The sequence below is a fragment of the Phyllostomus discolor genome, chromosome 3 (assembly GCF_004126475.2).
Source record: "Phyllostomus discolor isolate MPI-MPIP mPhyDis1 chromosome 3, mPhyDis1.pri.v3, whole genome shotgun sequence".
NCBI classification, from domain to species: Eukaryota; Metazoa; Chordata; class Mammalia; order Chiroptera; family Phyllostomidae; genus Phyllostomus; species Phyllostomus discolor.
Genome location: NC_040905.2, coordinates 11,249,791 through 11,277,666, shown reverse-complemented (window position 1 = coordinate 11,277,666; position 27,876 = coordinate 11,249,791). Strand labels below are relative to the sequence as shown.

General features: G+C 45.1%; 2 protein-coding genes across 5 annotated transcripts in view; one reads left to right on the top strand and one right to left on the bottom strand.

The window, feature by feature from the left end:
• The window catches only part of SKP2 (S-phase kinase associated protein 2), a 30,443-nt gene extending 17,496 nt beyond the window's left edge, over positions 1-12,947 (top strand). The window contains exons 8-10 of the mRNA XM_028513644.2: positions 6,063-6,114; positions 6,286-6,393; positions 11,055-12,947. Of these exons, the coding sequence (XP_028369445.1) occupies positions 6,063-6,114; positions 6,286-6,393; positions 11,055-11,268 (374 nt within the window). The 3' untranslated portion in view covers positions 11,269-12,947. The remainder of the gene's footprint in view (positions 1-6,062; positions 6,115-6,285; positions 6,394-11,054) is intronic.
• Positions 12,948-18,124: 5,177 nt separating this feature from the next.
• NADK2 (NAD kinase 2, mitochondrial) overlaps positions 18,125-27,876 on the bottom strand; it is a 43,462-nt gene continuing 33,710 nt past the window's right edge. For 2 of the 4 annotated variants that reach the window (XM_036020208.1, XM_036020209.1), the window contains 4 exons: positions 21,691-21,797; positions 21,511-21,564; positions 20,647-20,770; positions 18,125-20,125 (listed from right to left, as the gene is read on the bottom strand). In XM_036020208.1, coding sequence (XP_035876101.1) covers positions 19,987-20,125; positions 20,647-20,770; positions 21,511-21,564; positions 21,691-21,797 — 424 coding nt within the window. In that variant the 3' untranslated portion in view covers positions 18,125-19,986. The remainder of the gene's footprint in view (positions 20,126-20,646; positions 20,771-21,510; positions 21,565-21,690; positions 21,798-27,876) is intronic. The other 2 variants (XM_028516165.2, XM_028516175.2) reach the window with 1 other exon arrangement.

The window sequence follows — 27,876 nt, the reverse complement described above, 5'->3', positions numbered from 1 at the left end:
ACCAGGGATCATTTATCCCGCCAGGGGACACCTGGCCAGGTCTGGAGACGTGTCTGATGGCCGTGGCTGTGGGGGTGCTCCTGGCATCCAGTGAACAGAAGTCAGGCGTGTGCAGAGCCGCAGAACAACGCACAAGGAATAATCTGGTCCAAAATGGCGAGGGTGCCAGGGTTGGGAAACCCTGTTATAAGTTGCTCAGAAGCCCACACCTAGAACTTTTACTCGCGAGTTCAGTCTAAGGGCAGGAGGTTATTTGGAGGGACACAGGCATTTGAAATCAAGGGCAATACATGATGGTTACAGTCTTCATGAGCCTCAGCTTCCAGCTACGGTTTGGTTTGCTTGTCTAAATACAGAGAAAATCTTGACTTGCAAAGGTAAGTGTTTGCAAATGGCAAGATTTTCTTTAACAGCTCACCTTGCGACCTCGGGCCGTGAGCTGCACAGAACCCAGCGGAGCTCACTTGCTTCAGCCCTGTCGTGGTGTCTTGATGCTGCTGTTGGCTCATCTAAGCGAGACTCTGTTATTACAGTTCTTGTCATACTTGAAAAGATTTGAGTCACAGGTTTGCAGAATATATTTGTCTAGAAATGAAGCAGTATTTGAAAACTTTTGTCCCCGGACGTGATATGCCCTCCAGTAAGATCCATCAGGGTGGAGACAGTGAGAGCTGGGTTCTCTCTCGTGAGTGGCCCGGATGTGAGTCCCTTTCCCGTGCCTGGGTCCAGGTACCCGCGTTTTCAGACAGCAGGGACATTGTCTTCAGAGACTTGTGAAAGCAGCAGGGATATCTTTCCCACCACGCCCCTGCACAAACCGTGTTTCTCTGTTCTACTTATTTCCCCTTTAAACACTGTTTTCACCCTGGCCGGCGTAGCTCAGTGGATTGAGCATGGGCTGCAAACCAAAGCATCGCAGGTTCAATTCCCAGTCAGGGCACATGCCTGGGTTGCAGGCCACAGCCCCCAGCAACCGCACATTGATGTTTCTCTCTCTCTCTCTCTTTCTCCCTCCCTTCCCTCTCTAAAAATAAATAAATAAAATCTTTAAAAAAAAACACTGTTTTCTATCTGATTACAGTATGTATATAGTCATTCTGAAAATATGGATAAACACAAAAACAATCCATAATCTCACCAACATATTTTCCCTGTAGAAGAGTCATTTATCTATTTATTTATTTTTGGAGAGGGGAAGGGAGGGAGAAAGAGAGGGGAAGAGACATTAAAGTTCGAGAGAAACATCCACCAGTTTGCACCCCAACTGGGGACCAAACCCACAACCCAGGCATGTGCCCTGACCAGGAATCGAACCGGTGACGTTTCGCTTTGCAGGAGGACACCCAACCACCTGAGCCACATCAGTCAGGACGAGAGTGGTTTTTAGAATGGGACACAGTGTATTGAATACTTGGTCATATGCTTTTTTTCCAGATCACCCTCTTTTGGGGGGCTGCACCACATCATTTTCAGTGGCGGTATGGTGCTCCGCCCAACAGGCGTGGGGTCATTTGTGTTGGCTCGATAACAGTGTACTCACTTGACCTCCTTGTAATGGGCTTTTGGAGTCTCCAGATTTTTTCCTTTTATAAACAGCTTTGCCATGGAGAGGGACAATTCGTGGAGTGTACTTCAAAGGATGCAGCCTTAAAAGTGGAATTGCTAAGTGAAGGGTGAAGCTTTGTTCTCAAGCTTTGGATAGTTCTTGTCAAATTACCTCCCGGGGGTTTTAAACTCCAGTCGGCAAGCTCCGTGTGCACCTGTAGCCCCGCCCCCAGTCCTAACGCCAGTCCTAACGCCAGTCCTAACGCCAGTCCTTCCCCCAGTCCTTCTGCCACCAGTTCTTCCCTGTCCATCCCCAGGAGAGGAGAGGAGAGGAGAGGAGAGCACAGTGCCGGTTCAAGTTTCCTTCTCCTATCTGCATTTCCCATCCCTTCACTGGGAATTTTTCTGAAACGAACCAAGTGCAAGTTCGAAAAGCTCTGCTGTGGGCAAACTGCTGTTAATTTTGTTTGGCTTAATCCTTTCTCTTTGTCCCTCTGCAGAAGACTAGCTGGCCTGTTTACTGAGTTTTGGCAGCGATAATAGGTAATAAAATCCTGCTTGCTGAGCATGTTCAGGACTACAGCAAAGATGCAGAGTAATATTGAAGTGTCAGATTTCTTAATTATACAGTGGGAATCAGATTTTTTCATGCACGTCCTAACAATAGCATAGTGCTTCACTATATAGAAGGCACAGACTTATTTTAGCTCCTAGACTAGTACCAGATTTCCTGGGTTCAAGTACCCACTCTGCCGCTTACTGGCTTCCTTAAACAAGTTGCTTAACTTCCCTCTACTTCTGTTTAGCAATCGATAACATGGAGGTAACAGTGCAATCCCCCTCTCAGAGTCACATGAGGCATGCTAAATTGTTCTTGGTACACAGTGAAAACTCAGGAGTCATTGGCTGTCATCGCCACCCCACCCACTTATCACTGCTCCCCCCACCCCCACCCCTTTTGGGACCATAGGTAAGTGCTGGAGGAGGCCTGGGCGGACCTGGCTTTTGGTCTTGCACTTGACCTTGACTGAAATTGTCTTCCTGTAAAATGACAGATCCGATTCGGTGGTTTCTCAGGTCCCTTCCCCTCGAGTGGATGTCCAGTTTGTGGTGCAGTGAAGGGGACAATGAGGAGGGAATCTCAGCAGTGACTGAGGGTCACTAACCCCCCCACCTCGCCCCCCCCCACCAAGGGAGGGCGGGGCTTAAATCAGGGCTGGAGATGGAAACTAATTAACGAGTTTTACCCCCCAAGGGTTCCTTCTTTCCTAGGTGCTGCCAAAATACGATTGCATCTGATTTTGGATGTTATGGGTGGCTGGTGGGCCAGCTCAATGACGAGTCACTCAAAATTGTATCGTGCGCTTTCTTCGTTTCTTTTTAGTCATTCATTAAACTAGTGTTTATTGAGCATGTACAAAGCCTGTCCCAGGCTTGGGTGACGTGGCCTTGAACTCAGCAAATGAAGTCACCCCTGCAAGAGTACCCTCTAGTGGGGGAGCCGGACCGTCAACAGAGAACTGAACATTGTGAAAGAAGATGGAAATGCGAGGCGGGAGATACAGCTGAGTCATCAGGCGGACACAGCGGGAAGGGGCTGTTTTTAGGTGGAACCATCGAAGTGAGGGGCGCTCTGTGGAAGTGACACTCAAGAGCAGAGACCTGAAGGAGTGAGCTGCACAGATGTGGGAGGGAAGAACATTCTAGAACTAAGGACCAGCAAGTGTAGACCCTTGCAATGGGAGCCAGTGTGGAATAAGGAATGAGGAAGGCAGTGACAGGAGATGAGAAAACCGAGGGCTGTACAAACCAAGGAAGAGCTTTGTGCAGATTTTTTTCTGAGTGAGGTGGGAGACCGTCAGAGCAGGGAATATGATCTGACTCACATTTTACAAGTCCTGTTCTGCTGTGATGAGTGGAGGTGTAGGAGGCTAGAGTGGTAACATTCAAGGTGCTAAGAATGGTCAGACCTGTGTCTGACCTGTGTAGCTCGGTTGGTTGGGTTTCATTCTGTAAACCCAGAGGTCGCCGGTTTGATTCCCCGTCCAGGCACAGGCCGGGGTTGCGGGTTTGGTCCTCAGTGGAGGTGCCCCCGAGGGACAACTGATTAATGTTTCTCTCTCATATCAAAGTTTCTCTCCCTCTCTTTGTCCTTCCCTTCCTCTTTCTCTAAAAATAAATAAATAAAACCTTTTTTTTAAAAAAAGGAAATTAATTGTATTTCGGCCCTGGTCAGTATGGCTCAGTTGGCCGGAGTGTCAGTCATCCAGTAACCACAATGTCGTGGGTTCGATTCCCTGTCTGGGCGCTTATGATCCTCGGTCGAGGCCTGCACCCGAGGCAGCCAACCCATGCTTCTCTCTTGCACGTGTGTTTCTCTCTCTCTAAAACCAATGGGAAAACGTCATCAGGTAAGGATTTTTAAAACAAAGAAGAGCAGATTTGGGGCACATTTTGAAAGCAAACAAAACTAGACTTAGGAACAGATTCGATGTGTGATGTGAGAAAAATAGTCGTATGACTCCCAGGATTTTGAACTAAGCAACCGGCTCAGTGCAGTTACCACTTACTGAGATGGGAGAGACTTAGGGAAGGAGCAGATCTAGAAGGGAAATCAGGTGTTTGGTTTTAGGCGTAAATTTAAGGTGCCTATTACCTATCCCAGTGGGGATGTTGAGGAGATGGTTGAAAATTCAAGCCTAGGGTTTAGGGGAAGGGAGGGGTTGAAGATAGAACTGTGAAAAGAGAAAAACCCTCAAACATTAATGAAGTTTTTTGTTTGTTTTTTTTGTTGTTGTTGTTGTTTTGGGGGGGGTTTTTTAGAGAGGAAAGGGAAGGAGAGAGAGAGAGAGAGAGAGAGAGAAACATCAATGTGTAGTTGCTGGGGGCCGTGGCCTGCAACCCAGGCATGTACCCCGACTGGGAATCGAACCTGCAACACTTTGGTTCGCAGCCCGCGCTCAATCCACTGAGCTGCCAGCCAGGGCTTTATTTGTTTTGTTTTCTGTATTGGTTTGGGGTGCACAGCTTAGTGGTCAGCTATACACCTTGCATAGTGTTCCCCTCGATTTCCGGTTCCCCAAGCCATACTCAGTTACAGTGTTACACTGACTGGGTCTCCCATGCTGTACTTTCCATCCCTGGGACTGTTCTGCACCTGCCAGTTTGTGCTGCTTCTTCTCCAGCTCTTCCACCCCGCCCCCCAGCCCCTCCCCTCTGGCAGCCCCCAGCTCTTTCTGTGTGTCTGTGAGTCTGTTTCAGTTTGGCTTAAAGTGTGGGGCAGGCATTTATTTCCAGTGTTCCGACACTTCATTAATTCTGTTTTCATTTTGCTTTAACATGGTATGGTTTTAAAATTTTCCTGTACTACATTAGCAGTGTTCCTTTTTATCAGTGTTTTTTTTTTTTTAATGTTTAGAAACTCCTTATCTATCCTAAGATCCAATGAGTAATTACCCAAATTTCTGCATTTAGAGCTTTTGAGTATTTTCCTGCATTTGGAATTTATTTGGTTCTATTAAGTTGCAGAAATGGATTTTTTTCTGGTTGTGGTAGCAGTATTTTTTTTTAAATCTGCTGTCTCCCTCGTGGAGCTGACGTGCCGCCTTCACAGGGTGGTGTTCGGCTCCACAGTCACGCCCCGTTAGGTGATTCATGCTCTGGCGAGCATCACAGAGGGATGGTGTCGCCCGCTGCGTGCCTGGGCTGTGCGGTGCAGCCTGTTCGTTGCTCCTGGGCTGCAAGCCTGCGCGGCGCGTCCCTGCACAGCACAACTCGAGACTCCATCAGGGACAAGAGACGTGACTCAGCCCCGAGGCTTAGCAAGCACGCGGTGTGTAAGGCTGACGCCTGCGTCACACGACGTGCTGTTCTCCTGCAAACTTTGTCTTACCAGGAGAAAGAGCGCGCTGTGAAATAATCCAAAGTGCAGAATAGTAAATGCGTGAGCCACGTCATCATCATCATCGGTATTGCGTACCGTGCGTAAGTGCACGCGCCGTGCTTCCACCACACGGCTGGCGGCGTGCGGGTCTGTTTGCGCCTGCACCACCGCAGACACAGGAGCAGAGCCGTTTGCGTGGGCGGTCTCGACGACTGTGTCGTGGCTGCTGGGAAACTGTCACCTCCCTTATAATCTGTGGGACCTTCATCGTGGATGTGGTCCGCCTTTGAAACATTATGTGGCCGGGACTGGGGATGGTGGTGTGTGGTCTTGCCTTTGCTGCTCCGAATGGCATTCTTCCAGGCTTTGGGGACTCAGGGATAACGTGGCTGTGGATTGTTGGTAACCGCTCGTTTCGCACAGTTCGCCTACTATTTCCAGTAGCTTTCGAGCGGCTCGTTTGGTTTTTTAGGGGAGAAAAATCTTACGTGCCAAGATGACAATTTTGTCTTTCTTTCTGACAGTGTGTGATTGACAGCATTGCCCGAACTTCCCGCACAGCGGTAAAGGATGGTGTTGAAAGCGGACATCCTTGTCTTGTTCCTGTAGAGTAACCGTCATTTTTTTTTTCTAGATCTCTCTACCTTAATTAGAAGATGCCCCAGTCTTGTCCACCTAGACTTAAGGTATGTTTGCATTCATTTATTTTAGGGGAAAAAAGTGAAGAATCGTGATTACTCCTTGAATGGGAAGAGGATCCTCATGTGTGGCAGTGAAGGGACTCAGCGGCAGGCTGCCCCCCCTGCCCCTCCGGACAGGACGGGCGGGCGCTGACCCTCTCTTCCGCTCTGTTGCAGTGACAGCGTCATGCTGAACCACGACTGCTTTCCCGAGTTCCACCAGCTCAACTACCTCCAGCACCTGTCGCTCAGTCGCTGCTATGACATCATCCCTGAAACTTTACTGTGAGTATCTGTGTCTGTCAAAGCTACTGGGACGCAGGGATCACAAGAGATGCCCCTGGGGGTGAAATCCATTGTTACGAACGGCAGATGTTTAAAACGTAAACAGCGATATCAGTGTGCCAAGGGCCGGTTAGGAAAGACCAGCAAAATAGAAGACCCAAGGCAACACGGTTCGCTTAAAATGCCTGGTGACGGTGAGTTCACCGAAAGAAATTCGCTCCCATTTCTTGTTTCGCTGTGAGCAGGTCGCAGTGTTCGCACACTGTGCTAGCGTCTGGTGGACGTGCTGCGGAGGAGGGTGGCCTTCACGTCCAGGGAGCTCGGGGTGTAACTGGAGAACAGACGCAGTGGGGTGGCTTTTGTTGGTTTTTTTCCCCCAAAGTTTTCAAATCCACTCCTGATTCCAAAAGCCTTCATCTGAGCTAGAGGGACAATTCCGTCATCCTCTAGTGATGTCTGTCCTGGGTGGTCCAAGAGGGGGAAGAATATAAATAGGTAAGGGGTAAATATTGTAAGAGTCTGACGCTCTCTTTGCAAACGGAGAAGGTTGAGGTCCTAAAGAGGGAAGTAACTTAACCCAAGCTGTGTGGCGAGCTAATGGCTCAACTGGGTCTACAGCCCGGGTCTCCTGCACAGATGCTAAATGGTCTGCGTCCAGTCTGGTGGCTATTACAAGGGTTCGTTCTGCCCCAGCTCAGCCCCGTCCACAAAACCAGGGACTGCAAAGGAAAAAGGAATCTGCTCCATCCTTGTTTTTGCAAGGGCTGTACCGATGTCATGCTGGTAGTATCTCTTGCTTTTTTTTTTTTATTACTCTTTTTTATCCTCACCTGACGACATTGATTTTTTAAAAGATTTCCTTTTATCTCAAAGGGCTGGAAAATTCTTTCTCATATCAAATGTAAACGTATAGCAGATTTACTGAAAACCCCAAGAAGCCAGTATCTTGGACTTGGCCAGGTGCCCCTTCCCACTCCAGCCGGGGTGCCTGGAGTGAGGCTGCTGACCTCATGGAGTTCACTGTCCCAGTGAAGACGGTCGAGCTTCTGGCTTCTACCACAGACGGGTGGTGGATTTGAACAAAGAATTTATGTAGTCCTCAAATCATTGGTTCGGACCTTGTAGGTTAGTTTCAGGAATTAATGAATAAATCAGATACTTCATCTATACAGGGCTAACTAGTAGAATTAGGGAGTCCAGTCATCATATTTTTAATTACTCACTTCAGTCAATCTTGGGGCTCAGGGTCTGAGCTGGCCTCTTACTTGGAAAAGCATTGCCCATGTGGGAAGCTGGTGGTTACTTCCACGGCTCTTAGATGTTGGGTCTCCATTCATGTCACACTGGGGCTTTCACTAGAACCCCCTGCCCCCTCCAACACCCAAACCCCCCCGAGCGTCTAGTGTCTCCCCAGAAGGTGTCTCGGTCCTCGGTTCTCTCCAGTCCTTGCCACCCCGGCTCCAGCTTCAGCGCCTGCGCGCCCCCTGGGGAGTGCAGAGATCATCCTTTCTTGGTTGCTTTTCTCGGGACAATCCATCCACGCGTGTTACTTTCGTTCTTTCTCTGTAGAGAGAAAGAAGCTAAGCAGGTAATCCCCAAATGCTGCTTCTGGAGCAGAGGGTAAGGGGGGCTGTGAGCCCTCCCATTTTGTTGTTCTGTCCAGTGGGACGCTAACACGTGCTTCATGATAACACATGCTTCGTGATACCTGCGGCCGTGTGATGGGGTCTGAAGTCACACCTGGGTGTGAACCCCCACTGCATTGTTATGACATATTTATCTAAATCTTGTATCCAAGTTAGAGAAACAGGGGCATCGGTTTAGTTTTAAGTCAGACCACCCAAACAGAGTGAGAACAGAAAGAAGAAGAAAAGATGCTGTCCTTGATCTTGAAGGAGAAGAGTATGTTTGTTTAGGCACACAGGCTTACCTCGTGAATCCAGTAAGGTTTTGCCAGGACTCTGCGCCTGAAAGTTTCTCATCTGGAGGGAAGATGTCTTTCCCTCCAGCCTGAGTCTTCCTGGCAGCCGTCGCGTTTGAACGCATAAGGAGAATTCTCGTGCCCTCAGCAGTAATTCCCAGAGAGCTATTGTATGCCGAACGGTTTTTATTTCTCATCACAGACGTAGGGGGGTAAACTTGGAGTGTCTTTCTTCTGTGGTGATAATGCATTAAAATACTTGTAAAACTAGATTTTCTTCCTCAGGACGTGCTTTCATTGTATTTATTCCTTTACTCTTTAATTGGTCTGATTCCCTACGTCTAAACATTCTTCTAAACTTTCTTCTAGTTGTCCAGTGTTTCTCACTCAAGTGAGAAACTCCAGCTGGAGGCAGTGAACTGGTCTGGCATTACTCGGGGCTAAATAAGAATTCCTGTGGTGGGGGGATTTGTGGTTGAGGGATTTCAGGTTTTATAAGGAAAACAGGGTCATGTAGCTGAAGTGAGGAGGGAGCCTGTGAAAGGTTTACCGATACCTTCTGTTTACTAAAACTAACGGAAGATACCCAAGACATTCGTAATGCCATTTTCTACTTAAATTAGACATAATGGCTCTCATGCTATTCATTTCTATTTACTATTCCTTAGTTTGCTTTTCAGTCTCTTCCACTGTATATTTTTAAAGAGGCGCTTATAAATGTGTAGGCGACGCACACACTGAGGCTTTTTTTTTGTCTCCTTAAGTGTCCAGCCCATGGGCTGCATGTGGCCCAACACAAAATCATAAATTTACTTAAAACCTTTTTTTGCTCATCCGTTTTCCTTAGTGATTGTGTATGTAATGTGTGGCCCAAGACAATGCTTCATCTTCCAATGCGGCCCAGAGACGAGAAAAGGCTGGACACCCCTGGTTGAAAGACTTGCTGGTTTTTCAGTTGGGAAATGGCCCTTCGTCCTTGATCTTACCTTACACAGCTCGCTCCCCCTCCCCTAGGACACCTCATGTCTTCTAAGAGCCCAGTCCGGTTTCCTTCCTCACCCAGGCTCCTTGTCAGTGCGGCCCCGAGGACATTTCCTCTTTGGCTGTCTGCTACATCTCACCCCACCGTAGTTTCTTCCTTTGCACACTGTCACTGCAGAATGACTTACAGTTGGGCTGATCTGGATGTCCCAGAGCCAGACTTCTCTTGGGTGTCACAAAGTTCTTACACACTCAAATTCCACACGCCAGGCGTGGGGCGGGATTGCCGAGTTCTCACGTGATAAACATGACCGTCGGGGCGCGATGGCCCTTCTCCACACTCCTGCTTCTGTGCTCCAGAGATCAGTTTAAGAACAACGATTTGTTCCTCTTGCTTTTCTTTTAGGCCTGTTGTGACCTCCATGTCTTACTGTCCCCTCGGGAACACCAGGCACATTCCTTCTATTTGGATAGCACCGTTAGTTTCTAACTCACCTTCCCTGTTGCATTTAGCTAACGCGTAGTGAATACGTTTGGAGTCTAAGACGCTTTGTCGAACGTAGAATAAATGCCCCCAGAGGAGTGGTGGGAGGACCGGACACGCAGGTTCGGCAGAGAGGGTCTTTGGACGAGCCGAGCAATTCGAGCTCCCTAACTACAAGGGGAGCACCAAAGGTTTGGGGGCAGGGGGGTGACATAGCCTGAGCCCGGCTTTCGGAAGATGCTGTGGACTTCGGTATCTAGACTGGGCTGGAAGGAAGGAAAATCGGAGGCAAGGTGACAGTTATTATGAGACGAGTTTGCTCTGGAAGTAACTAGTGGCAATGTGAAAACATAGAAGATGCTTCCAACTCGAGGTCGTTGCTGTGTCCATTGATTTGCGGTGAGCCTTTGTTGGAACTCCAAACCAAACATTCCCTCTCTGAGACTTTGTACTGTGTGCCCCAGTCCAGAGCAAATACAGGTCAGAGAAATGAAATTTCTAAGCACACAGAGCTGGATTAAGAAAGAATCATTACCAAAAGCTATTGACTTTGGGTAAATGAGCTCCCCTTTTCTTATGAGCCAGAATTTCACTGCTGACAGAGTTCCATGTCAGCGCCACCCCTGAGAGGATCAGCCCACGTGCGCGAGAGGCAGGCGGGATGGCTGCGGGTCCCCGGGAGGCGTGCATGCCCACCTCTTTTCCTCGCCTGTGGACCCCACCACATCACCCTGCCTGAGAATCCCCGTCCTGGTGAAGTCACCCATAGGCTCTGTCACATGTAATGAGCGTGTGGACTGTTAGCGGTTACTAAGGAGTTGCCAACCTCGCCGACATCCTTTGAGACGAGGAGCCTGGGATCGAGTCTGTACCCTTACATCGCATGTAACCTTTGGTGATTTCCAGTCAGCGCCACAGTAAAACACTTTACTTCTCCCATCGCCAGCTTGCTAGCTCGTCCTCACAACCCAGTAACGCCTTCCAGCCCAAATCAGGAATGGGGAAAGGAAGTAAATGTGGTTGCATTTCAAACAAACCCTGGAGCTTTTTGGCTGTTAGAAATTGAGCAAAAGGCACTGCCTCATTTCCCAAGGCCACGTGGCCCCAGCTGTGGCCTGTGCTTTGCTGTTGTATTTTCTTAAATCAATTGCCATTTAAGTTTTCAGTTTGTATTGTGTAGCGTGTGATACGAATGGTCAAATTTGGGTCACGTGACTCTAACGGACCGGTTTCCGTAGATACGGCTACTCTGAAAGTCTGCCTCTTCCTTTGCAGTGAACTTGGAGAAATCCCCACACTGAAAACACTACAAGTATTTGGCATCGTGCCCGACAATACCCTTCAGCTGTTAAAAGAAGCCCTTCCTCATCTCCAGATTAATGGCTCCCATTTTACCACCATTGCCAGGCCTACTGTGGGCACCAAAAGCCACCCGGAGATATGGGGCATCAGGTGCCGACTCACGCTGCAAAAGCCCAGCTGTCTATGAAGTACGCGTTGCAAGGTGATGTGTCCTTTGCCTTTGGATCAGGGAAAGTAGGTAGAAGCCTGATTGCTGGAGCACTCAGCTGTTTTTATTCTTGGTTTTCCCTTTGCCTTCCTTCTTCTACAAGTATATTAGAGAAGCATTTGAGAGAGGAAACGAAGCGTTTTTTTGTTTTTTGTTTTTTGTTTTTAACGACGATAAAAGCTTCTGTTACTGCCACGCTCCTAAGGGTCTAGTCGTGGGCCTTAGGGAATTTCGGAATGAGCCTATAATTTTGAGATCCTTCAAGAGCCAAACCTGAGGCATCTCTTCCAAGTGCCCTTCTTATCAAGTCTGTTTAGAAACAAGCTTAAAAATCACCAGTAAGCAAATCATTTTCTTGATCTCTATGGTACCTTAACTTTCCTCTATTTAATTCTTCAGTGTTGCTTTATAAGTCATAGGCTGGGAAAAGGATAAGCTATTCATATTGGGAGCTGAAAGGAGAGAATCATAGGCTAGTCTATTTGAGGCAATCATTCTGGGGATAGAAAAAGAAAAAGACACATTTTAACCTTGCCTTTGGGTTTTTGCAGTTAGGTTCCAGAAAACAAATAAAACCTAAACTAAAAAAACCACCCACTGGAGACACAGAATGTGAAGGGCCGGGAGGCAGTTTTCTATGGCAGGGTAGGCCGATGGGTGCTGGGATGCACATCCATGCAGTGTCCTCTGGCGTGCTGTGCTCCCAGGATACTGAAGTAACTGGGGAGCGATGGCTGTGCTCTTCGAACTGTATAACCAAATGATGTCAGCGCGGGTTCCCTAGCTTTGAAGATGCCCGGGTTTGTTTTATACGGTGGTAGTCACCAGTCCGTTTGCAGTGTCGGAGGGAATGCTGGACCGAAGCTGCCTGCCATTTGCCTTCGTTGCTGAGGTTCTTGAAGTTATTTTTCTATTACTCTGGAATCGAGTCTTTTAAATTGTCTTTTTCCTTTTTTTAAAATTTTTTTAGTGTTTCCCGCAATCGCTCTCTTACACTACCCACTTTGTCAGGTTCCTGGACCTGACGTTCCCTGAGAAGACTCGCGCGCCCCTCCGTCAGGGACACGCCCACTAGAGCAGGTGCGTGTCCCTCGTGTCAGAGCAGCGAGCACAGCTTGCACCTGCGGGAAAGCGAAGACTCAGGTGTTGAACCTTTTGATAGCATCAGTGGTTTTTTTTAATGACCCATAGAAGCAAATGGATTACATTCTACTTACAAAAAAAAACACACATGAAACATTTCTTATTTAAATTGATCTCCCCACATGTTCAAAACAGAACAAGAGAGCCAAAACCCATCATGTCTATGAACGTTGGATTTTTAAATCAGATTTTTTCAAATGTTAGAAACAGTGGCATCTCCCTAAACCTAAGGAGGAACATTTTAAAAGTAGTTACCCCGGAAATGATGGTGTTTCAATTTTGTCGTAGTTCAGAGGTGCTAAATACTACTTGAGATCATTGTTTACAGATCAGTGACCAGGGCTGGGGACAGGGTCCGGTGGGGCTCTGGCCCCGGGTGTCCTCAAACATGTCCTTCCACACTCGAGTCCAGCCAAAAGCTATTTTGCTAACATTTCAGAGTAATCTGTATTTTTGTATGTGATTTCTACTTTTATAAACTTGTTTTAAAATAAAACACATTTTTAGAAAAATGAGTATTTCTGCTAAGTTGGATTTCTTTTTTCTTCCTCTTTCCCTTACGTGCTGTGGTTAAGGTCGGAGGGCATCTGTGGGGGTGCCCTGTGTCCCGGCCATCGGGGTAAGGAAGGCTCTTCAGAGTGAGCCCCGGCCTGGTCCGCTTTGCCCCGCCTAAGTCCTGTGCTTCTTGGCAACTTAAAATGATAGTTTGTGATACTTCCTTACCAAGGTGCTAAATACTAGCTTATTTATCTTTAAAGCGCTGTAAAAACAGCCTTTATAAAACTTTGAAAATGTAAATGATCGCTGAGATTACTGAAGTGCCATGAAGGAAAGTCGGCTGCTAGCACTTTGTAAATCACAGACTTGACTTGAACAGCCTCTCCGGTGCATGTGATTCTCAGTAGGAAACTTGGGATTGTTCGCCCTGTACCCAGAAGTCTTCCGGGAATTCGGTTCCTTTTGATCCCACCCCTTTGAATAGAAGGGTGACTCTTGCCAATTTTACCGAGGTTTTTTTTTGTGGTTTTTTTTTTTTTTTTGCTTCTTCGTTCTCATTGTCACTACTATGCTTCCTTTTCTGTTTTTAATTATGAAAACATTAAACAGATGCAAAGAGCAGAGACTATGGTGAACCTCGTCATCCACGTTCAACAGTCGTTAACTCGCGGTGAATCTCTTTATCCCTCATCTCGTGAATCCCTTTCCCAAGCTCCCCAAACACCAATTATTTTGAAACAAAACCCAGATGTGACTTCCTAAGTGTTTAGGTACATGCCTCCAAAAATAAAGATTCTCCTGGGTTCATTCTGAAACATTAGCTATCAAGTTGTTTCAGGTGTTTTCTTACATAGGTCTGTTTTGAGCAGGCTGCAAACATGGTCCACGTACTGCCTTGATTGGCATTCTTTTGTTGGCGAAGGTTTAATTGGCCGACATTGTATTAGTTTCAGCTGTACAGCATAATGATTCAATACTTTTAAGTATTGCAAAGGGATCACAGTGAGTCCAGTTAACATTTGTCACCATACTTACAGAATTTTTTGTGAGAACTTTTTAAAATCTCTTAGCAACTTTCAAGTATGTCGTACAGTGTTATCAACCATAGGAGCCCTACTGTACGTGATATCCCCATGACTGGAGGTTTGTAGCTTTTGACTCTATCCATGTCACCCACCCACCCACCCCCAAGCCTCCGTCAGCCACCCATCTGTTCTGTACTGTGTGAGTGGCATGATGACATGGCGTTTGGTTTTTCTTTGACTCTATCACTAGCATAACGCCCCCAAGCTCCATCCACGTCCTTGCAAATGGTAAGATTTTATTTTTTTTTATGACAGAATATTCCTGTGTGTGTGTGCATGTGCATATACACAACAGAAACACTGACTCGAAAGCTATACGTGCCGTGTTCATTGCAGCATCATTTACGATAGCCACGATATGGCAACAACTTACGGTAAACGTCCATTGATGGAAGGATGGATAAACCAAAGGTGGTATATATTAGTATCTTCTACCCATTTTTAATCGGACTTTTTTTGCTATGAATTGTACGAGTTCTTCACATATTGTGTATATTAACCCCTGTCAGAGGTGATTGTAATATAGTTTGAAATCAGGGAGCATGATGCCTCCAGCTCTGTTCTCGATGTCAAGATTACTTTGGCCACTCAGGGTCTTTTGTGGCTCCATACAGATTATAGAATTGACTGTTTCATTTTCGTGAAAAAATGCCGTTTTGATAGGATTGCATTGAACCTATCGATTGCTTTAGGTAGTATGGACATGCACAATATTAATTCCAAGACCTCTGGCCAAGATGGAGGCATAGGTAGACACACTGTGCCTCCTCGCACAACCAAGATAGGGACAACAACAATTTAGAAATAGAATAACAACCAGAACTGACAGAAAATTGAACTGTATGTAAGTCGGACAACCAAGAAGTTAAAATAGACCCATTCATCCAGACCGGTAGGAGGGGCAGACTCAGGCAGCCAGGAGCAGGTCCAGGTGCAGAGAGCAGAGAGAGTTGGGACTGGGCTTGTAAGGCATCTGGGGCACGGCAGCAGGCAGACCCTGGGCACACAAGTACCAGCTAGCAGACCCCGGCCGAGGGGTGGCAACCAGCAGACCCAGCGAAGCACTGCACACAACCCCAGCGCTGGGAACTAGAGCCTCGAGGCACTGATTGAGGACACCTGTGGGGGTTGAGGCGCAGGGAGAGACTCCCAGCCTCACAGGAGAGGTCCTTGGAAAGTCCCATGGGGTGCACAGGCCCACCCACACAGGAATTGGCACCGGAGGGGCCCAGTTTGCTCGGGGGAAGCAGCGGGAGGGACTGAGGTCCGACGGACAGCGGAGCAGGCACCATAGTTCCCTCTTAGACCCCACCCCCACATACAGCGTCACAACCCAGGGACTGGGGTGCCCCGCCCTGGCAAACACCTAAGGCTCCGCCCCTCATACATAACAGGTGCGACCAGACTAAAGGGAAAAAAAACAAAGATGGCTCAAGCAGAATTGAAAGCCTCAAAATACTTTTGCAACCGAGAGATAGCCAAACCTATCAGATGCAGTTCAAAGCACTGGTGATCAGGATGCTCACAGAATTGGTTGGTTTTGGGCGCAAATTAGATGCAAAAAATGAAGGCTACAATAAGTGAAATGAGGAAAAACGCACAGGGAACCAATAGTGATGGAATGAAAGCTGGGTCTCACATCAATGGAGTGGACCAGAAGGAAGAAAGAAACATACAGTCAGAAAAGGATGAAGAAATAAGGATTCAAAAAAATGAGGAGAGGCTGAGGAACCTCCAGGACCTCTTTATAAACATTCCAACATCCGAATTATAGGAGTACCAGAAGAAGAGGAAGAGCAACAAGTGGAAAACTTAATTTGAACAAGTAATAAAGGAGAACTTCCCCATTCTGGCAAAGGAAATAGACTTCTAGGAAGTCCAGGAAGCTCAGAGACTCCTAAAGAAGTTGGACCCAAGGAGGAACACAACAAGGCACATCATAATTACGTTAGCCAAGGTAAAAATGAAAGAGAATCCTAGAAGCAGCAAGAGATAAGGAGACAGTTACCTACAAAGGAGTCCCCATCAGACTGTCAGCTGATTTCTCAAAAGAGACCTTACAGGCAAGACGGGGCTGGAAAGAAGTATTCCAAGTCAGGAAAGGCAAGGACCTCCATCCCAGATTGCTCTATCCAGCAAAGCTTTCATTTAGAATGGAAGGGGAGATAAAGTGCTTCTCAGATAAGGCCAAGTTAAAGGAGTTCTTCATCACCAAGCCCTTATTTTATGAAATGTTAAAGGGACTTATCTAAGAAAAAGATAAAAAACATAGTAAAATGACAGCAAACTCACAATTATTAACAACCACACCTAAAACAAAAACAAAAAGAAACTAAGCAAACAACTAGAACAGGAACAGAACCACAGAAATGGAGATCACATGGAAGGTTATCAACAGGAGAGGGGGAGGAGGAGAGAGGGGGGAAAGGTACAGAGAATAAGCAGCATAGATGGTAGGTAGGAAGTAGATGGGGAGGGCAAGAATAGTCTGGGAAATGTAGAAACTAAAGAACTTATGACACATGGACATGAACTAATGGGGAGGGAATGTGGGTGGGAGAGGGTGTGCATGGTAGAGGGGAATGACGGGGGGTAATGGGACAACTGTAATAGCATAATCAATAAAATATATTTAAAAAACTATTAATTCCTCCAGTCCATGAACACAAAACATCTATTTGTCTTGTTTAATTTCTTTCATCAATGCCTTATATAGTTTTCAATATATAGGACTTTCACCTTCCTATTTATTTTTAGGTATTTTATTCTGTTATACACTTATAAATGGGATTTTAATTTCTGTTCAGAAATGCAAGATTTCTATGCACTGATTTCATATCCTGCTAAAACTTTACTAAACTCATTTATTCTAACAATTTTTTTAGTGAGGTCTTTGGGTCTTTCTCAGTGTCATCTGCAAATAGTGAGTTTTACTTCTTCCTTTCCAATTTGAATGCCTTTTCTTTTTCTTGCCTAATTGCTCTAACTAGGACTGATCGACATTATCCACTCTCTCAATTTGGGTTCCTCTCCCCTTCTTTTTTCTTGCAATTTATTTACTGAAGACACTAGGTTCTTCCTTCTGTTCTAGGTCCTGGATTTTGCTGATGGAAACCCTGAAGTGATGCTTAACTGGTTAATCTGTCTCCTATTTCCATAAATTGGTTAATTAGGTCTATCAGCAAACAGGCCTAGATCAAGGGTGCTTTTGTACCCTAGGAGGTATTTGGTAATATCTGAAGACATTTTTGGTTGTCAAAAGTGGAGAGGTGTTATTGACATCTAGTAGGCAGGGACTAAGGATGCTGGTAACCGTCCTGCAATAAACAGGAAAGTTTCCCACAACAAAGAAGTACCTGATCCAAAGTGTCAATAGTGCAGCATTGAGAAACCCTGATCTACAAGGCTTATGTTGCCAAGTCGGTTTGTTTTTTTAAGGAGGAGATACCTGATGGGTAGTATTACATTCGTCCATCAAGAGACAGAACATCAGTCTCTGGCCCTTGATTCCTCCCTCTGCTATACCCTTGCCACAAGTTGCAGAGGTATGAGGGACACTCTGGCCAAGGTTTTGATTTCTGCCTGAAGTGACAGCACCTTCCATACTGGTGAACCCAATCGCAGTCCCACGTGTACTGAAGAGCCACAGCGTGGAGGATGCTGTGTTTGAACAATCACGTGGGGGAAGCTACAGAGCACTTAAGCTAGAACACTTAAGGACAGGTACCAGGTTTGGGGGACGTGGAAACTAGAACCCCTTTCCACTGGATGCCCTAATCCTGAACAAGCAGAAGGCAACTCCCTCCTGCATTACCACTGCTCTCCCGTGATTTGATTTACTGGGGCCAGAAATATAAATACATACAGGTCATCAAACACATCAAGTCGAAATTATCTGAAGAGTCTCCACAGCCACAAGCTAAGTGCTTCACCCTCTGACTGTATAACAAACCGCGGTTCTGTGTCAGAGATGAGCAGTGAGTGAGGGCAACAGGGGAAGAGTAATACCCAGCAGGAGGGAGCAAGACTTTGGAAACGTAACATTTTGGGAAAACCAGGTTTTCAAATAATGACCCTATAAGAGTCAGTAAATGACATAACAAAGAAGAGATAGTAACAGTTTAATTTTATTCACATCTCATTGCCATTAAAGGTTGCTTCATAAAAACATTTTTGCTATTCCAACATCCTTTGCCTCTCAGCATCTCTTACAAATAAATCCTCACCACATAGCAGAAAGATTAGAAGTTATACTGCAAATGGAACACATTAGGCATTTTTAAACCTTTAAAATATGGCTTATGAACAATTTTACACAGAAGTTACCTGTTAATATGTTACATATGAACAGATCTATAATACCATACGGACAGTCTGATTTCCTTGATACTGAAGATGAAGTTGGCATTTTTGTCAAGAAGGCATCTTAAGCCTACTAGGGGAGTTCTATAGTGTGGAATTTTACTTCGTAGCGTAGACCTTAAGTATATTATGTTTAAACCAAACCAGAAACTAGAACCAGCGCTGGGGGAATGCTAGTTTTTACTGTGCGCATCATGCGAACTCTTTGCTAGTGAGTGTCTCTGCAGACACGCCCAACTAAAGAAAAACAGATTCTGGTTCTGGAGATACAAGAAACCCTAGATTACTTCTGTGTGGTAAGGTTTTACAGAAAGTCTGACGAGAACACAGTGCACGTTGACAACACCAGGAGCACTGGATCTCACTGTGCATCCCAGCTTTCACAGAACGCACTTCTGAGCTTGCTCGGCTCAGGTTCCATCAGGACAGCGTCTGTTTTCTTCGTCAGGGTATATCCGGCAATCAGTACAGTGCATGGCACAGAGTGGATGTTTAATAAATATTTCAATGATTGAATACAAGTCTTTAATAGCAAATGAAAAAACGACAACTTGGAATAAATGGCACGAGGCTACCGACGGTCTCATGAGGCAGCAACAGGTGCCTTTTGTGAAAATTCTAGGATTCCATATAAGTAGATCAAGAACTAGACAAAAATAATGTCCTCCAAAAATAAAGAAACTCTCATGGGCAGGCAGAGAAAAGCTGTAACGTTTACCCCCCAAAGCTAATGTGTGAAATTTGGAATACGGGCGAGTTGAAGACTACCATGATATTGAAAGTAGACGAAAATACTTTTTAAAGGTTTGACCAAACTCCTAGTGGAGTATGTCTTGTCAGTCCATCCTTTTAGTCTTTGAATCCATGTTAGAGTTTTAAGTAAAAACTGTCTATCACTAAACAGCTAATGGATAGTAATACATCTGTAAAAGCATCCCGATTTTGTCCCATTATATGTACTTCAATTAACTCAGCACTGTCAAAATTAACCTGTGAGTCAAGTAAAACTATACATTTCAAAAGTGATTGCTTGAACTTCTTACACCCATAGCCATACCGGTATCAGTGCGTTCTCAAATTAGAAAATTCACAGCACATATAAAAACACATTCACCTACTTCAATTAGGTCAATGTCAGGGTTTATCAAAATTCTCCATCATATTTTTTTAAATCTTGATTTGTAGGTGCTATAAAAAATATACACTAGTCAAATGAGCTGTGTGTGTTCTGACCAATTCCGCAAAGTTAGGAGGAAAGGGAAGGAGAAGTTGTACAGTTAAATTACAAATCCTAAACATTTAATCCTTTATTTGCACTTATCTCTCTAAATCTAAAAAGGCATCAGCACTCTTGGATACCAACAACAAGAAAGATAGAAATTTCACTAGTATCAATCCCAGACGCGTAGTCCATCCATTTTCTTGCCCAGTGAACATCTTCTCCATCAGAATCCAAGAGGGGAATACAAATCTCAGTTTCTTAGTCACCTTCGAGCCCAGGGCCAACCGGTCTCGACAATAACCAAAAAAGGCAGCTTTATGACCGGTCGCCTGTTTCTGCAGTTAAAGTATTTTTCGGGTAATCAAATTTGTCATCGGAGGGTACCCTTCACTGTTCTAGAAGGACAGTTCGAAGCTCATCTTCTTTATTGATCATCATCGAAGCAATTGCTCCATCGTTAAACTCAAAAGAAGTTCCTCCGTCCACAACCATACAGGCATCCCAACAACGCGAACGGACGCAAACCCTGAGCAGAAAGGACAGCTCGTTAAGAAAGTTTTCTTCACCTGAAATAACAGTTTCTTTAAAACCCCTAAGTTTTATCAGAAGTGTCAGATGTGGAAGGGAAAAGAGGTGAATCCTACTCTAAAAGGTTTACGCTACCCAATTTAGGTTTTATATAAATGTCTGTCCTTTTTATTCCACAGGCACGTATAAAAAAGTTGCTTTGCAGTCAGTTTCTTTTAAAATGGCAGCTCGATCTTGTTGTAGGCTAAATGCATGACAAAAAAAAGTCCACATCACTCTGTTAAGGAGCTATGTTCCTTCTATTTATTTAAATTTTAGCTTCTCTAAAACGGCACCTGAGGTGTCAAAGGAAACATCACTTTGGCCGGGTCAGCAGGACACACCTCATTGGTCCCACAGGTCCTACCTCCCCCACCAGATTGAGTGTCAGGGAAACCGAACCCGTTTGTTTAAGACCAAGTGTGCGCGGCAAGCACGGGGGACGCAGACCGCCCCGTCGGGCCCTGGACGCCTACTTACTTGGAGGTGAAACACCGCTGCCGGCTGCTGGAGAAGACTCTGTTCGCTATGGGTTCTCGGATACTGAAGAGTATCTTTGGTTCCTCTGGACTGTAGAGCAGCGATTCGTTGTATTCATTTGTTACTGTGAAGGAAGGAAAGCAAACATGAGCGCACTTAACAACAGCTCCTGAGAAGCGCAAAGCGAAGCGGGGATGCTATCCCCAACGCAACAGCGGTCTGTCCCAAAGGTCCGCTTGGTATCAAGGACCTGGGGGTTCACTTCCATTTAAAAAAAAAATATATATATATATATAAAGCAGGATTAGGTTCCCAGATTAATCCACAGAAGCCTACATCACTCACAATATAAAAGAAATGGGTATATTTTGGGAAAAAAATTCTAGGCTAATAATTAAACAAAAAGAGAGGAACTAGTTTATGGCACTCAAAAATGGAATTTGAGTTGCCACAGCCCCCTGCCATGTTCTTTTCCAAAAGCCACATTGAAGAGTTCGTGAGTGTGGTGGTAAATCAGCGGTCTTGTGTAACCCACGATCTAAAACAGTGACCGGCAACGTGCTTTCGCTGCTGAAAAGGCTGTTACTCAAGGTAGTTCTGGCAATCCCTGGGACCTGCTTTCCCTTTAACCAGGAGGCAGTGAGACGTGGCAGGCAAAGCACACACTGGTTCAAGGATCGCAACACAAAAGTCCAGTTTTAAAGGTTTTATGGCTTAAATAGATTTAAAGTGATATTAAAAGCATGTTTGAGTCAAAAAAGTCCTGTGCTTTGCTAGTCAGACAAGAACATGTCACAATAACATCCTAAAATCAATGCAGAACTTAAACGAAACCATTAGCGATTCTGATCGTTTGCCACTGACCTTTCTCTACCAGTTCCCTGTTCAGTGGGAGACTTACATTTCCTTGTCGTTTTGCTATTGGAAAAATGGGAGAAATATCTTGATTAAAATGTTTCATATCATATAGTAGCTAATATCATAAAACATATACACTGTATAGTATTTTATAATTATAATTATAATGGCTATTTTGGTACTCACCAATATTTAAAACATCTTCCACAGCCTGAGTTGCAACCCTGTTAATATTGAATGACCTAGAAACAAACACCACATAAATTCTTTCTTGTTTTAATTCTAAAAACATACTAAAAGTGAAAAAGGAGTAATCTAATTATTATACAAAGAACTCAGAAACTAACAAGAAAAACAACCAAAAGACAATAGCCACCTCACCCAGTTTTAAAAAGTAGGCAAAGTATGTGGACAGTTCATAGGCTTCAATGAAAAAAGGGTCTATCTTACACTTTAAAGCAATACAAACCAAAATGAGCTTTTCCTCAGATGTGCAAGGATTATAAACTGATAAGCAGTGTACTGGCACAGGTATGGAAAAAGAAGTATTCTCATACATTGACAGGATTATAAAGTCGCAACAAGTAATTCTGAATTCTGCACTATTAAAATTTAAAGTGTAGAAAATGTGTGAGTCCAGAAATCCTGTTTTCTGAGTATGTACACACAGCTCACCTCCTCACACAACCACATCAAAATTACAACTAAGCTATAAAACAGCCATCACTCAGAACCATCAGAAATCAAGTTGAATAGAAGTCTAACCACTATAAAATTAAAGAAACCACATCCATGCAGACTGGTAGAAGGGGCAGAGCCACAGAACAGGCTGGTCCCACATCCATGTGTGGCAGACAAAAACTCAGGAGGGATAACTTGGGAGTGCGGAGTCCCAGCCCCACACCAGGCCCCCCGGCCCAGCGTTCCAGTGCCAGGAAGGTAAGTCCCCGTAACTTCTGGCTGCAAAACCCAGCAGGGACTGAGGAAGTGGAAGAAACTTGTGGAGCCTCAAGCAGTGCGCCCCTTAGAGAACCCACACATGGACTTACTCAGAGTCACTCCTTCTGAGCTCCAGCACCAGGGTAGCAGTCAGTGGCATACGGGGAGGAACTTGAGTGTCTGGCAGCAAGGCAAGAGCTGGGGGACGGCTTTCCCCCAGACAGAAAGGCAGGCAGAGACTACCATTCTCCCTTTTCAGAGCCCTCTCCCCACAGACCCACAGAGCCAGCAAGCAGTCGCTATATCTAAGGTGCCATCGACACAGCTAACACTGTTTGCCCCACCCTGAAGATCCCAAGATTCCATCCCACCCAACTTACAGGCCCACCCAAGCTGTTGACAGTGACTTTTCCATACAAATGGACGGTCTTGGGTCATGCTTCACAACTTCCTTCACAACTTCCCCAATCCTCTCAAACAGGCAACAGTCAGCCTCAGTGAGCCCTTAGCTCCTATACCACTTGTTATGTGGCCCCAGGCCAGGCACTATTAACAGCCGGCCTAGATTCACAGCTTGGCTTCACATGGGAATCTCCAAGCCCAGCACAAGTAGCAGCCATCTCAGATTGCCTTATAGCTCAGGCAGGGTGGCCCTGGGTAGAACACAGGTGGAGGCTGAACTTGGCCTGCACCACCTAGGAAATCCCAAAGCCTGTGCACCCAGTGGACAGCTACAAACCACATCAGAGCACCACCACCCTGTTCCTGCACAGCTTGATCTTTAGAGAGGGCAGAGCTTGGTGGTCAGTGGTCACAGCAGGTCCTTGCAGCTGATGGGCCTGGGTAAATCCCTCCCATTGACCTGCCACAGCAACCCAGGCTCAACTACAAGAGGAGGATGTACTCAGCCCATACAAAGGGTGCACCTCAAGTACCCAGCTTGGGTGATAGGGGAGACTGTGCCACTGGGCCTTACAGGACACCTACTACATTAGGCCACACTGCCAAGACACGAAGTCAAAGCAGATCTACCTAATACATAGAAACAAACACAGGGAAGCTGACAAACAAGGAGACAAAGAAACATGGTCCAAATGAAAGGACAGATCAAAACTCCAGAAAAAGAGCTAAACGAAATGGAGATAAGCAATCTATCAGATGCAGAGTTCAAAACACTGGTTATAAGGATGCTCAAGGAACTTAGTGAGGACCTCAATAGCATAAAAAAAATCTAGTCAGAAACAAAGGATACATTAATTAAAATAAAGTACAATTTACAGGGAAACAACAGTAGAGTAGATAAAGCTCAGAATCTAATCAATGATCTGGAACATAAGGGAGCAAATATCAACCAATCAGAACAACAAGAAAAAACACAAAATGAGGACAGTGTAAACAGCCTGTGGGACAACTTTAAGGATCCCAACATTCACATCATAGGGGTGCCAGAAGGAGAAGAGAAAAAGCAAGAATTTGGAAATCTATCTGAAAAAATAATGCAAGAGAACTTCCCTAATTTGGCGAAGGAAATAGACATGCAAGTCCAGGGAGCACAGGGAGTATCAAACCAGATGGATGCAAAAAGGCCCACTCCAAGATACATCGTAAAAAAATGACAAAGGTTAAAGATAGAGAATTTTAAAAGCAGCAAGAGAAAAGCAGTTAGTTACCTACAGGGGAATTTCCATAAGGTTGTCAGCTGATTTCTCAAAAGAAACTTTGCAGGCTAGAAGGGGCTGGCAAAAAATATTCAAAGTCATGAAAAGGAGGGACCTAGAGCCAAGATTGCTCTACCAGCAAAGATATCATTTAGAACTGAAGGGCAGATAAAGAGCTTCCTACGTAAGAAAAAACCAAAGGAGTTCATCATCACCAAACCATTATTATATGAAATATTAAGGGGACTTATTTAAGAAAAAGAAGATCAAAAACATGAACAACAAAATGGCAATAAATACTTATATATCATCAATTGAATATAAAAAGCTAAGCGAACAAGAAGAACAGAGACAGAATCATGGATACAGAGTGCTGAGACGGGAGGGGGTGTGGAGGAATGGCTGGAGAGGTGAGGGCATAAAGAAGTACAAATAGGTGGTTACATAACAGCGACGGGGCTGTAAGATACGGTGTAGGAAACGAGTAGCCAAAGACTTACACTCGTGGCCCACGGACATGAACAACGGTGTGGGGATTGCCTAAGGGAGTGGGGAGGAATGGGTGGAGTAAAATATAATTTAAAAAATGAACATATTCTTTAATCTAGTAATTTACCCTAAAATATACTTGCATATATAATACACCAAGACATATACAAGGATATTTACTGAAGTACTGTTTATAATAGCAAAATTCTAATATATATATATATATATATATATATATATATATATAGCAACAGGAAGCTGGTTAAATTATGGCAACTCAGCAGAGTACTACATATATATTAAAGAAAGTAAAACAGAACTAACTACATGTGCTGATATACAGAGATAACCAAGATCTTAGGTTAAAAAACCAAAGGTATTATATGGTGTATATGTTACTCCCTTGTTTTATTTATATTAAAAAAAAAACAATTATACACATATATATAGTGATTGTGTCTGGAAATTAGTACCAGAGATAGGAGATTAAAGAGAGACTACCTTTTCACTGTATAACCTTTTATACTATTTAACATATTTTAACATGTGTATTTCTTTAAATCATAAAATAGCTTCCTTAAAGGTGAGAAATCCTTTGCCAGTATACTGCCTTACTTAACCACTTAAAAAAATATGTTAACCCAAACATGAATAACTTCTCTCTCAGAGCAAATAAGTTGCTCTGTCCTGGGGTCTATGAAGATGCTTAAGGAAAGGCAGGTTTTTAAAAAAAATCTTCTAGGAAACAGAATTATTCTGCCTCACTGTCTCTCGCACGGCATCAGCAGACAGTGCTGATGAGAAGGAGCAGCCTGATGAGTCACTCACTCACACAGCCCCAGCCTCACTCGGTGCCTCTTGCCTTTTCTGGGGGGGGGTGGGGGGGTGGGGGGGGTAATAAACACTCCACATACCTGACAATCCTACATCCTTCACATTCGGAGCAATGTGAAAATATGGTGAACACTCTCTTCAGAAAAATGCAGCCTTTTTACATGACCAAGTTTTTACATTCAGAATTTGGAGTTATCCCCAACCCAAATCTCTCTGCTACAAAAATCCAACATCTGGCCCCTCTTGCTCTACCGTTCCCCACTCTGCCCCCTAACGTCACGTTCTGATCACGCCAAGCTCACTCGGGCCTGTGCACCTTTGCTCTTACCATTTGGTAAGAAAGCCAAATAGTTTCAGTGTCCTGAGTTTCTTACTGTTTCGTATCAAGTTTTCCATGTCACACACTATGAGACAGAAAGCACTCAGGTCACGACCTGGCTCATGGCAAGAACGCTACACAAAATGAGAATGTCTAGCGCGAGGGAAACGTGTGAGTTATATTCTAATTCCTGCGAATACCTACCTTATTGGAAGACACTGTTTTAAGATTCTATTTTACATCTAAAATTCACGTAAGTATGAAGTATGTTCATTAGACTTAAAATATATAAAGGGCAAAAGGTTTTAGTAACTACTGATGGAGTTAAGATTTAACCGAAGAAAACAAAAGGCTGAAGAGACTTGCTGGAATATTCCCACATTTCCCTTATGAGGACTGTCACGTTCCTATTATCAGGGATACCACAGACCAACCAAAAGCAAGTCCTCTGAGCTGTAATTAAATTAGGACTAATTTCCTGTGGTTAGAACTTGGGTCGCAGCCAATTCGCATCAAAGACAGACTGTATGACTAAGCAGCTGTTGCAGCCAGCACAGGACGCTTTTGTCCATAACCTTCGCCATCCTAAGACTTCCCAGGTGAAATCAGATGTACCTTGTGCTACAGAGAACCAACTTGAAAGACAGATTGAGTCCATACCTTCATCAGCTAATAAAACTTTGTTCACTTAAGAACACCCCCTCACCCTTATTTAAGTCTGCTAGGATAGCATGTATGGAGGAGGAGGACTGGGGGCAGTCTTGAGAACAGAAACAGAAACGCAAGCGTATATGATCTCCCAGTGTATGCAGCCAATCACGGCCCACCATGAGAAGGGGACCGAGACGATACCGCGACGATTCAGAGACAGCTGTTCTACAACATAACCCCTAACCCTGTGTGTCCCGTGGAAGAAGTTTCGAAAATGCACAAATGGGACAGCTATCGCCCTGGGCACACAGGCTCTGTGTGAGCCACAGGCCTGAGTTCCAGCCACAGGAATGAGAGTGGGCGCCGCGGACAGCACTTCTCAGCCTGCCCCCAAACCTCCCACCATGACCTGCCTGCCCCCCTGCCCCCTGGGACTTGATGTGAATGAGCACAGCGGCCTCGGGAGCCACGTTTAAAAGATGGCAGAGCTGCAGGATGGAAGGAGTCTGGCTCCCGGGCTCACTACTTGGAGGACGGCCACCTGCCCATTGGGAACGCCCACTCAGGCTTTACAAGAACAAGTAGTGAACTTCCACCGTGTTAACCCACTGAGAGCGGGGGTCGCAACTAGCTTACCCTACGTTATTATACATTTCCACATTCCATATTCAAAGCAAGGGCTGAGGAGGTCACAGAGCAAAACAAACTTGTATCTATCTGTATCAAGAAGGAAAAGAAGAATAGTAAAGGAAACAGGCTATCCTATTCTTTTTCCCCAGTGATTTCTCAGGGGGATCCAGTTTAGTTAAATCTAGAATTTGAATCCTGCCTTCACCATTTATTGGCCACGTGACTTTGGGCAGTCAGTTAACTTCTGAGACTCTTTACTGATCTGGTCTCCTAGTTCCAGAGTGTTTGAGAATTTAAATAACAGACTTAGCTTGGGACAAAGAAAAGGCTAGGAAATGGTGGAGGGAGGAGATACAATTATTAACGTATAAAAATGCACATCTTTCCCTTAGCCCTCAGGATCCTTTTCTCCCCCTCCATCTTCCGAGGAGAAAAAGGACCGGAGATGAATGCAAAGTGCCGTCGGCAGTGGGAGGGCGCGGGTGGAACACGGTGGAAGGAAGGAGCAAGACGCGCAGAGCTGAGTGGTGAAGACACTGGGTAACTAAGGTGGCAGGGACAGATCACATTAGTGACACTGAGAAAGTTCTACACCAGAGCACAAGAAACAATAGGAGACTTTAGTAAACAACACAGAAAAGACCAACATTCTAATCTAAGCCACGTTTCTCCAAATGCACCATCAACAGAGGACTCAACTATCAGGTGTGCGGCAGCTGGCGGGGGCGGAGGAGGGGAGGCACACTTTACAACTTAATGGTTCTTACTGTTTATGCTCGTCTCACTGGTGAGAGGCTGAAAACTAAAACCATCAAAATCACACACACGTGCGCTCACAGCAGAAGTCAAAGC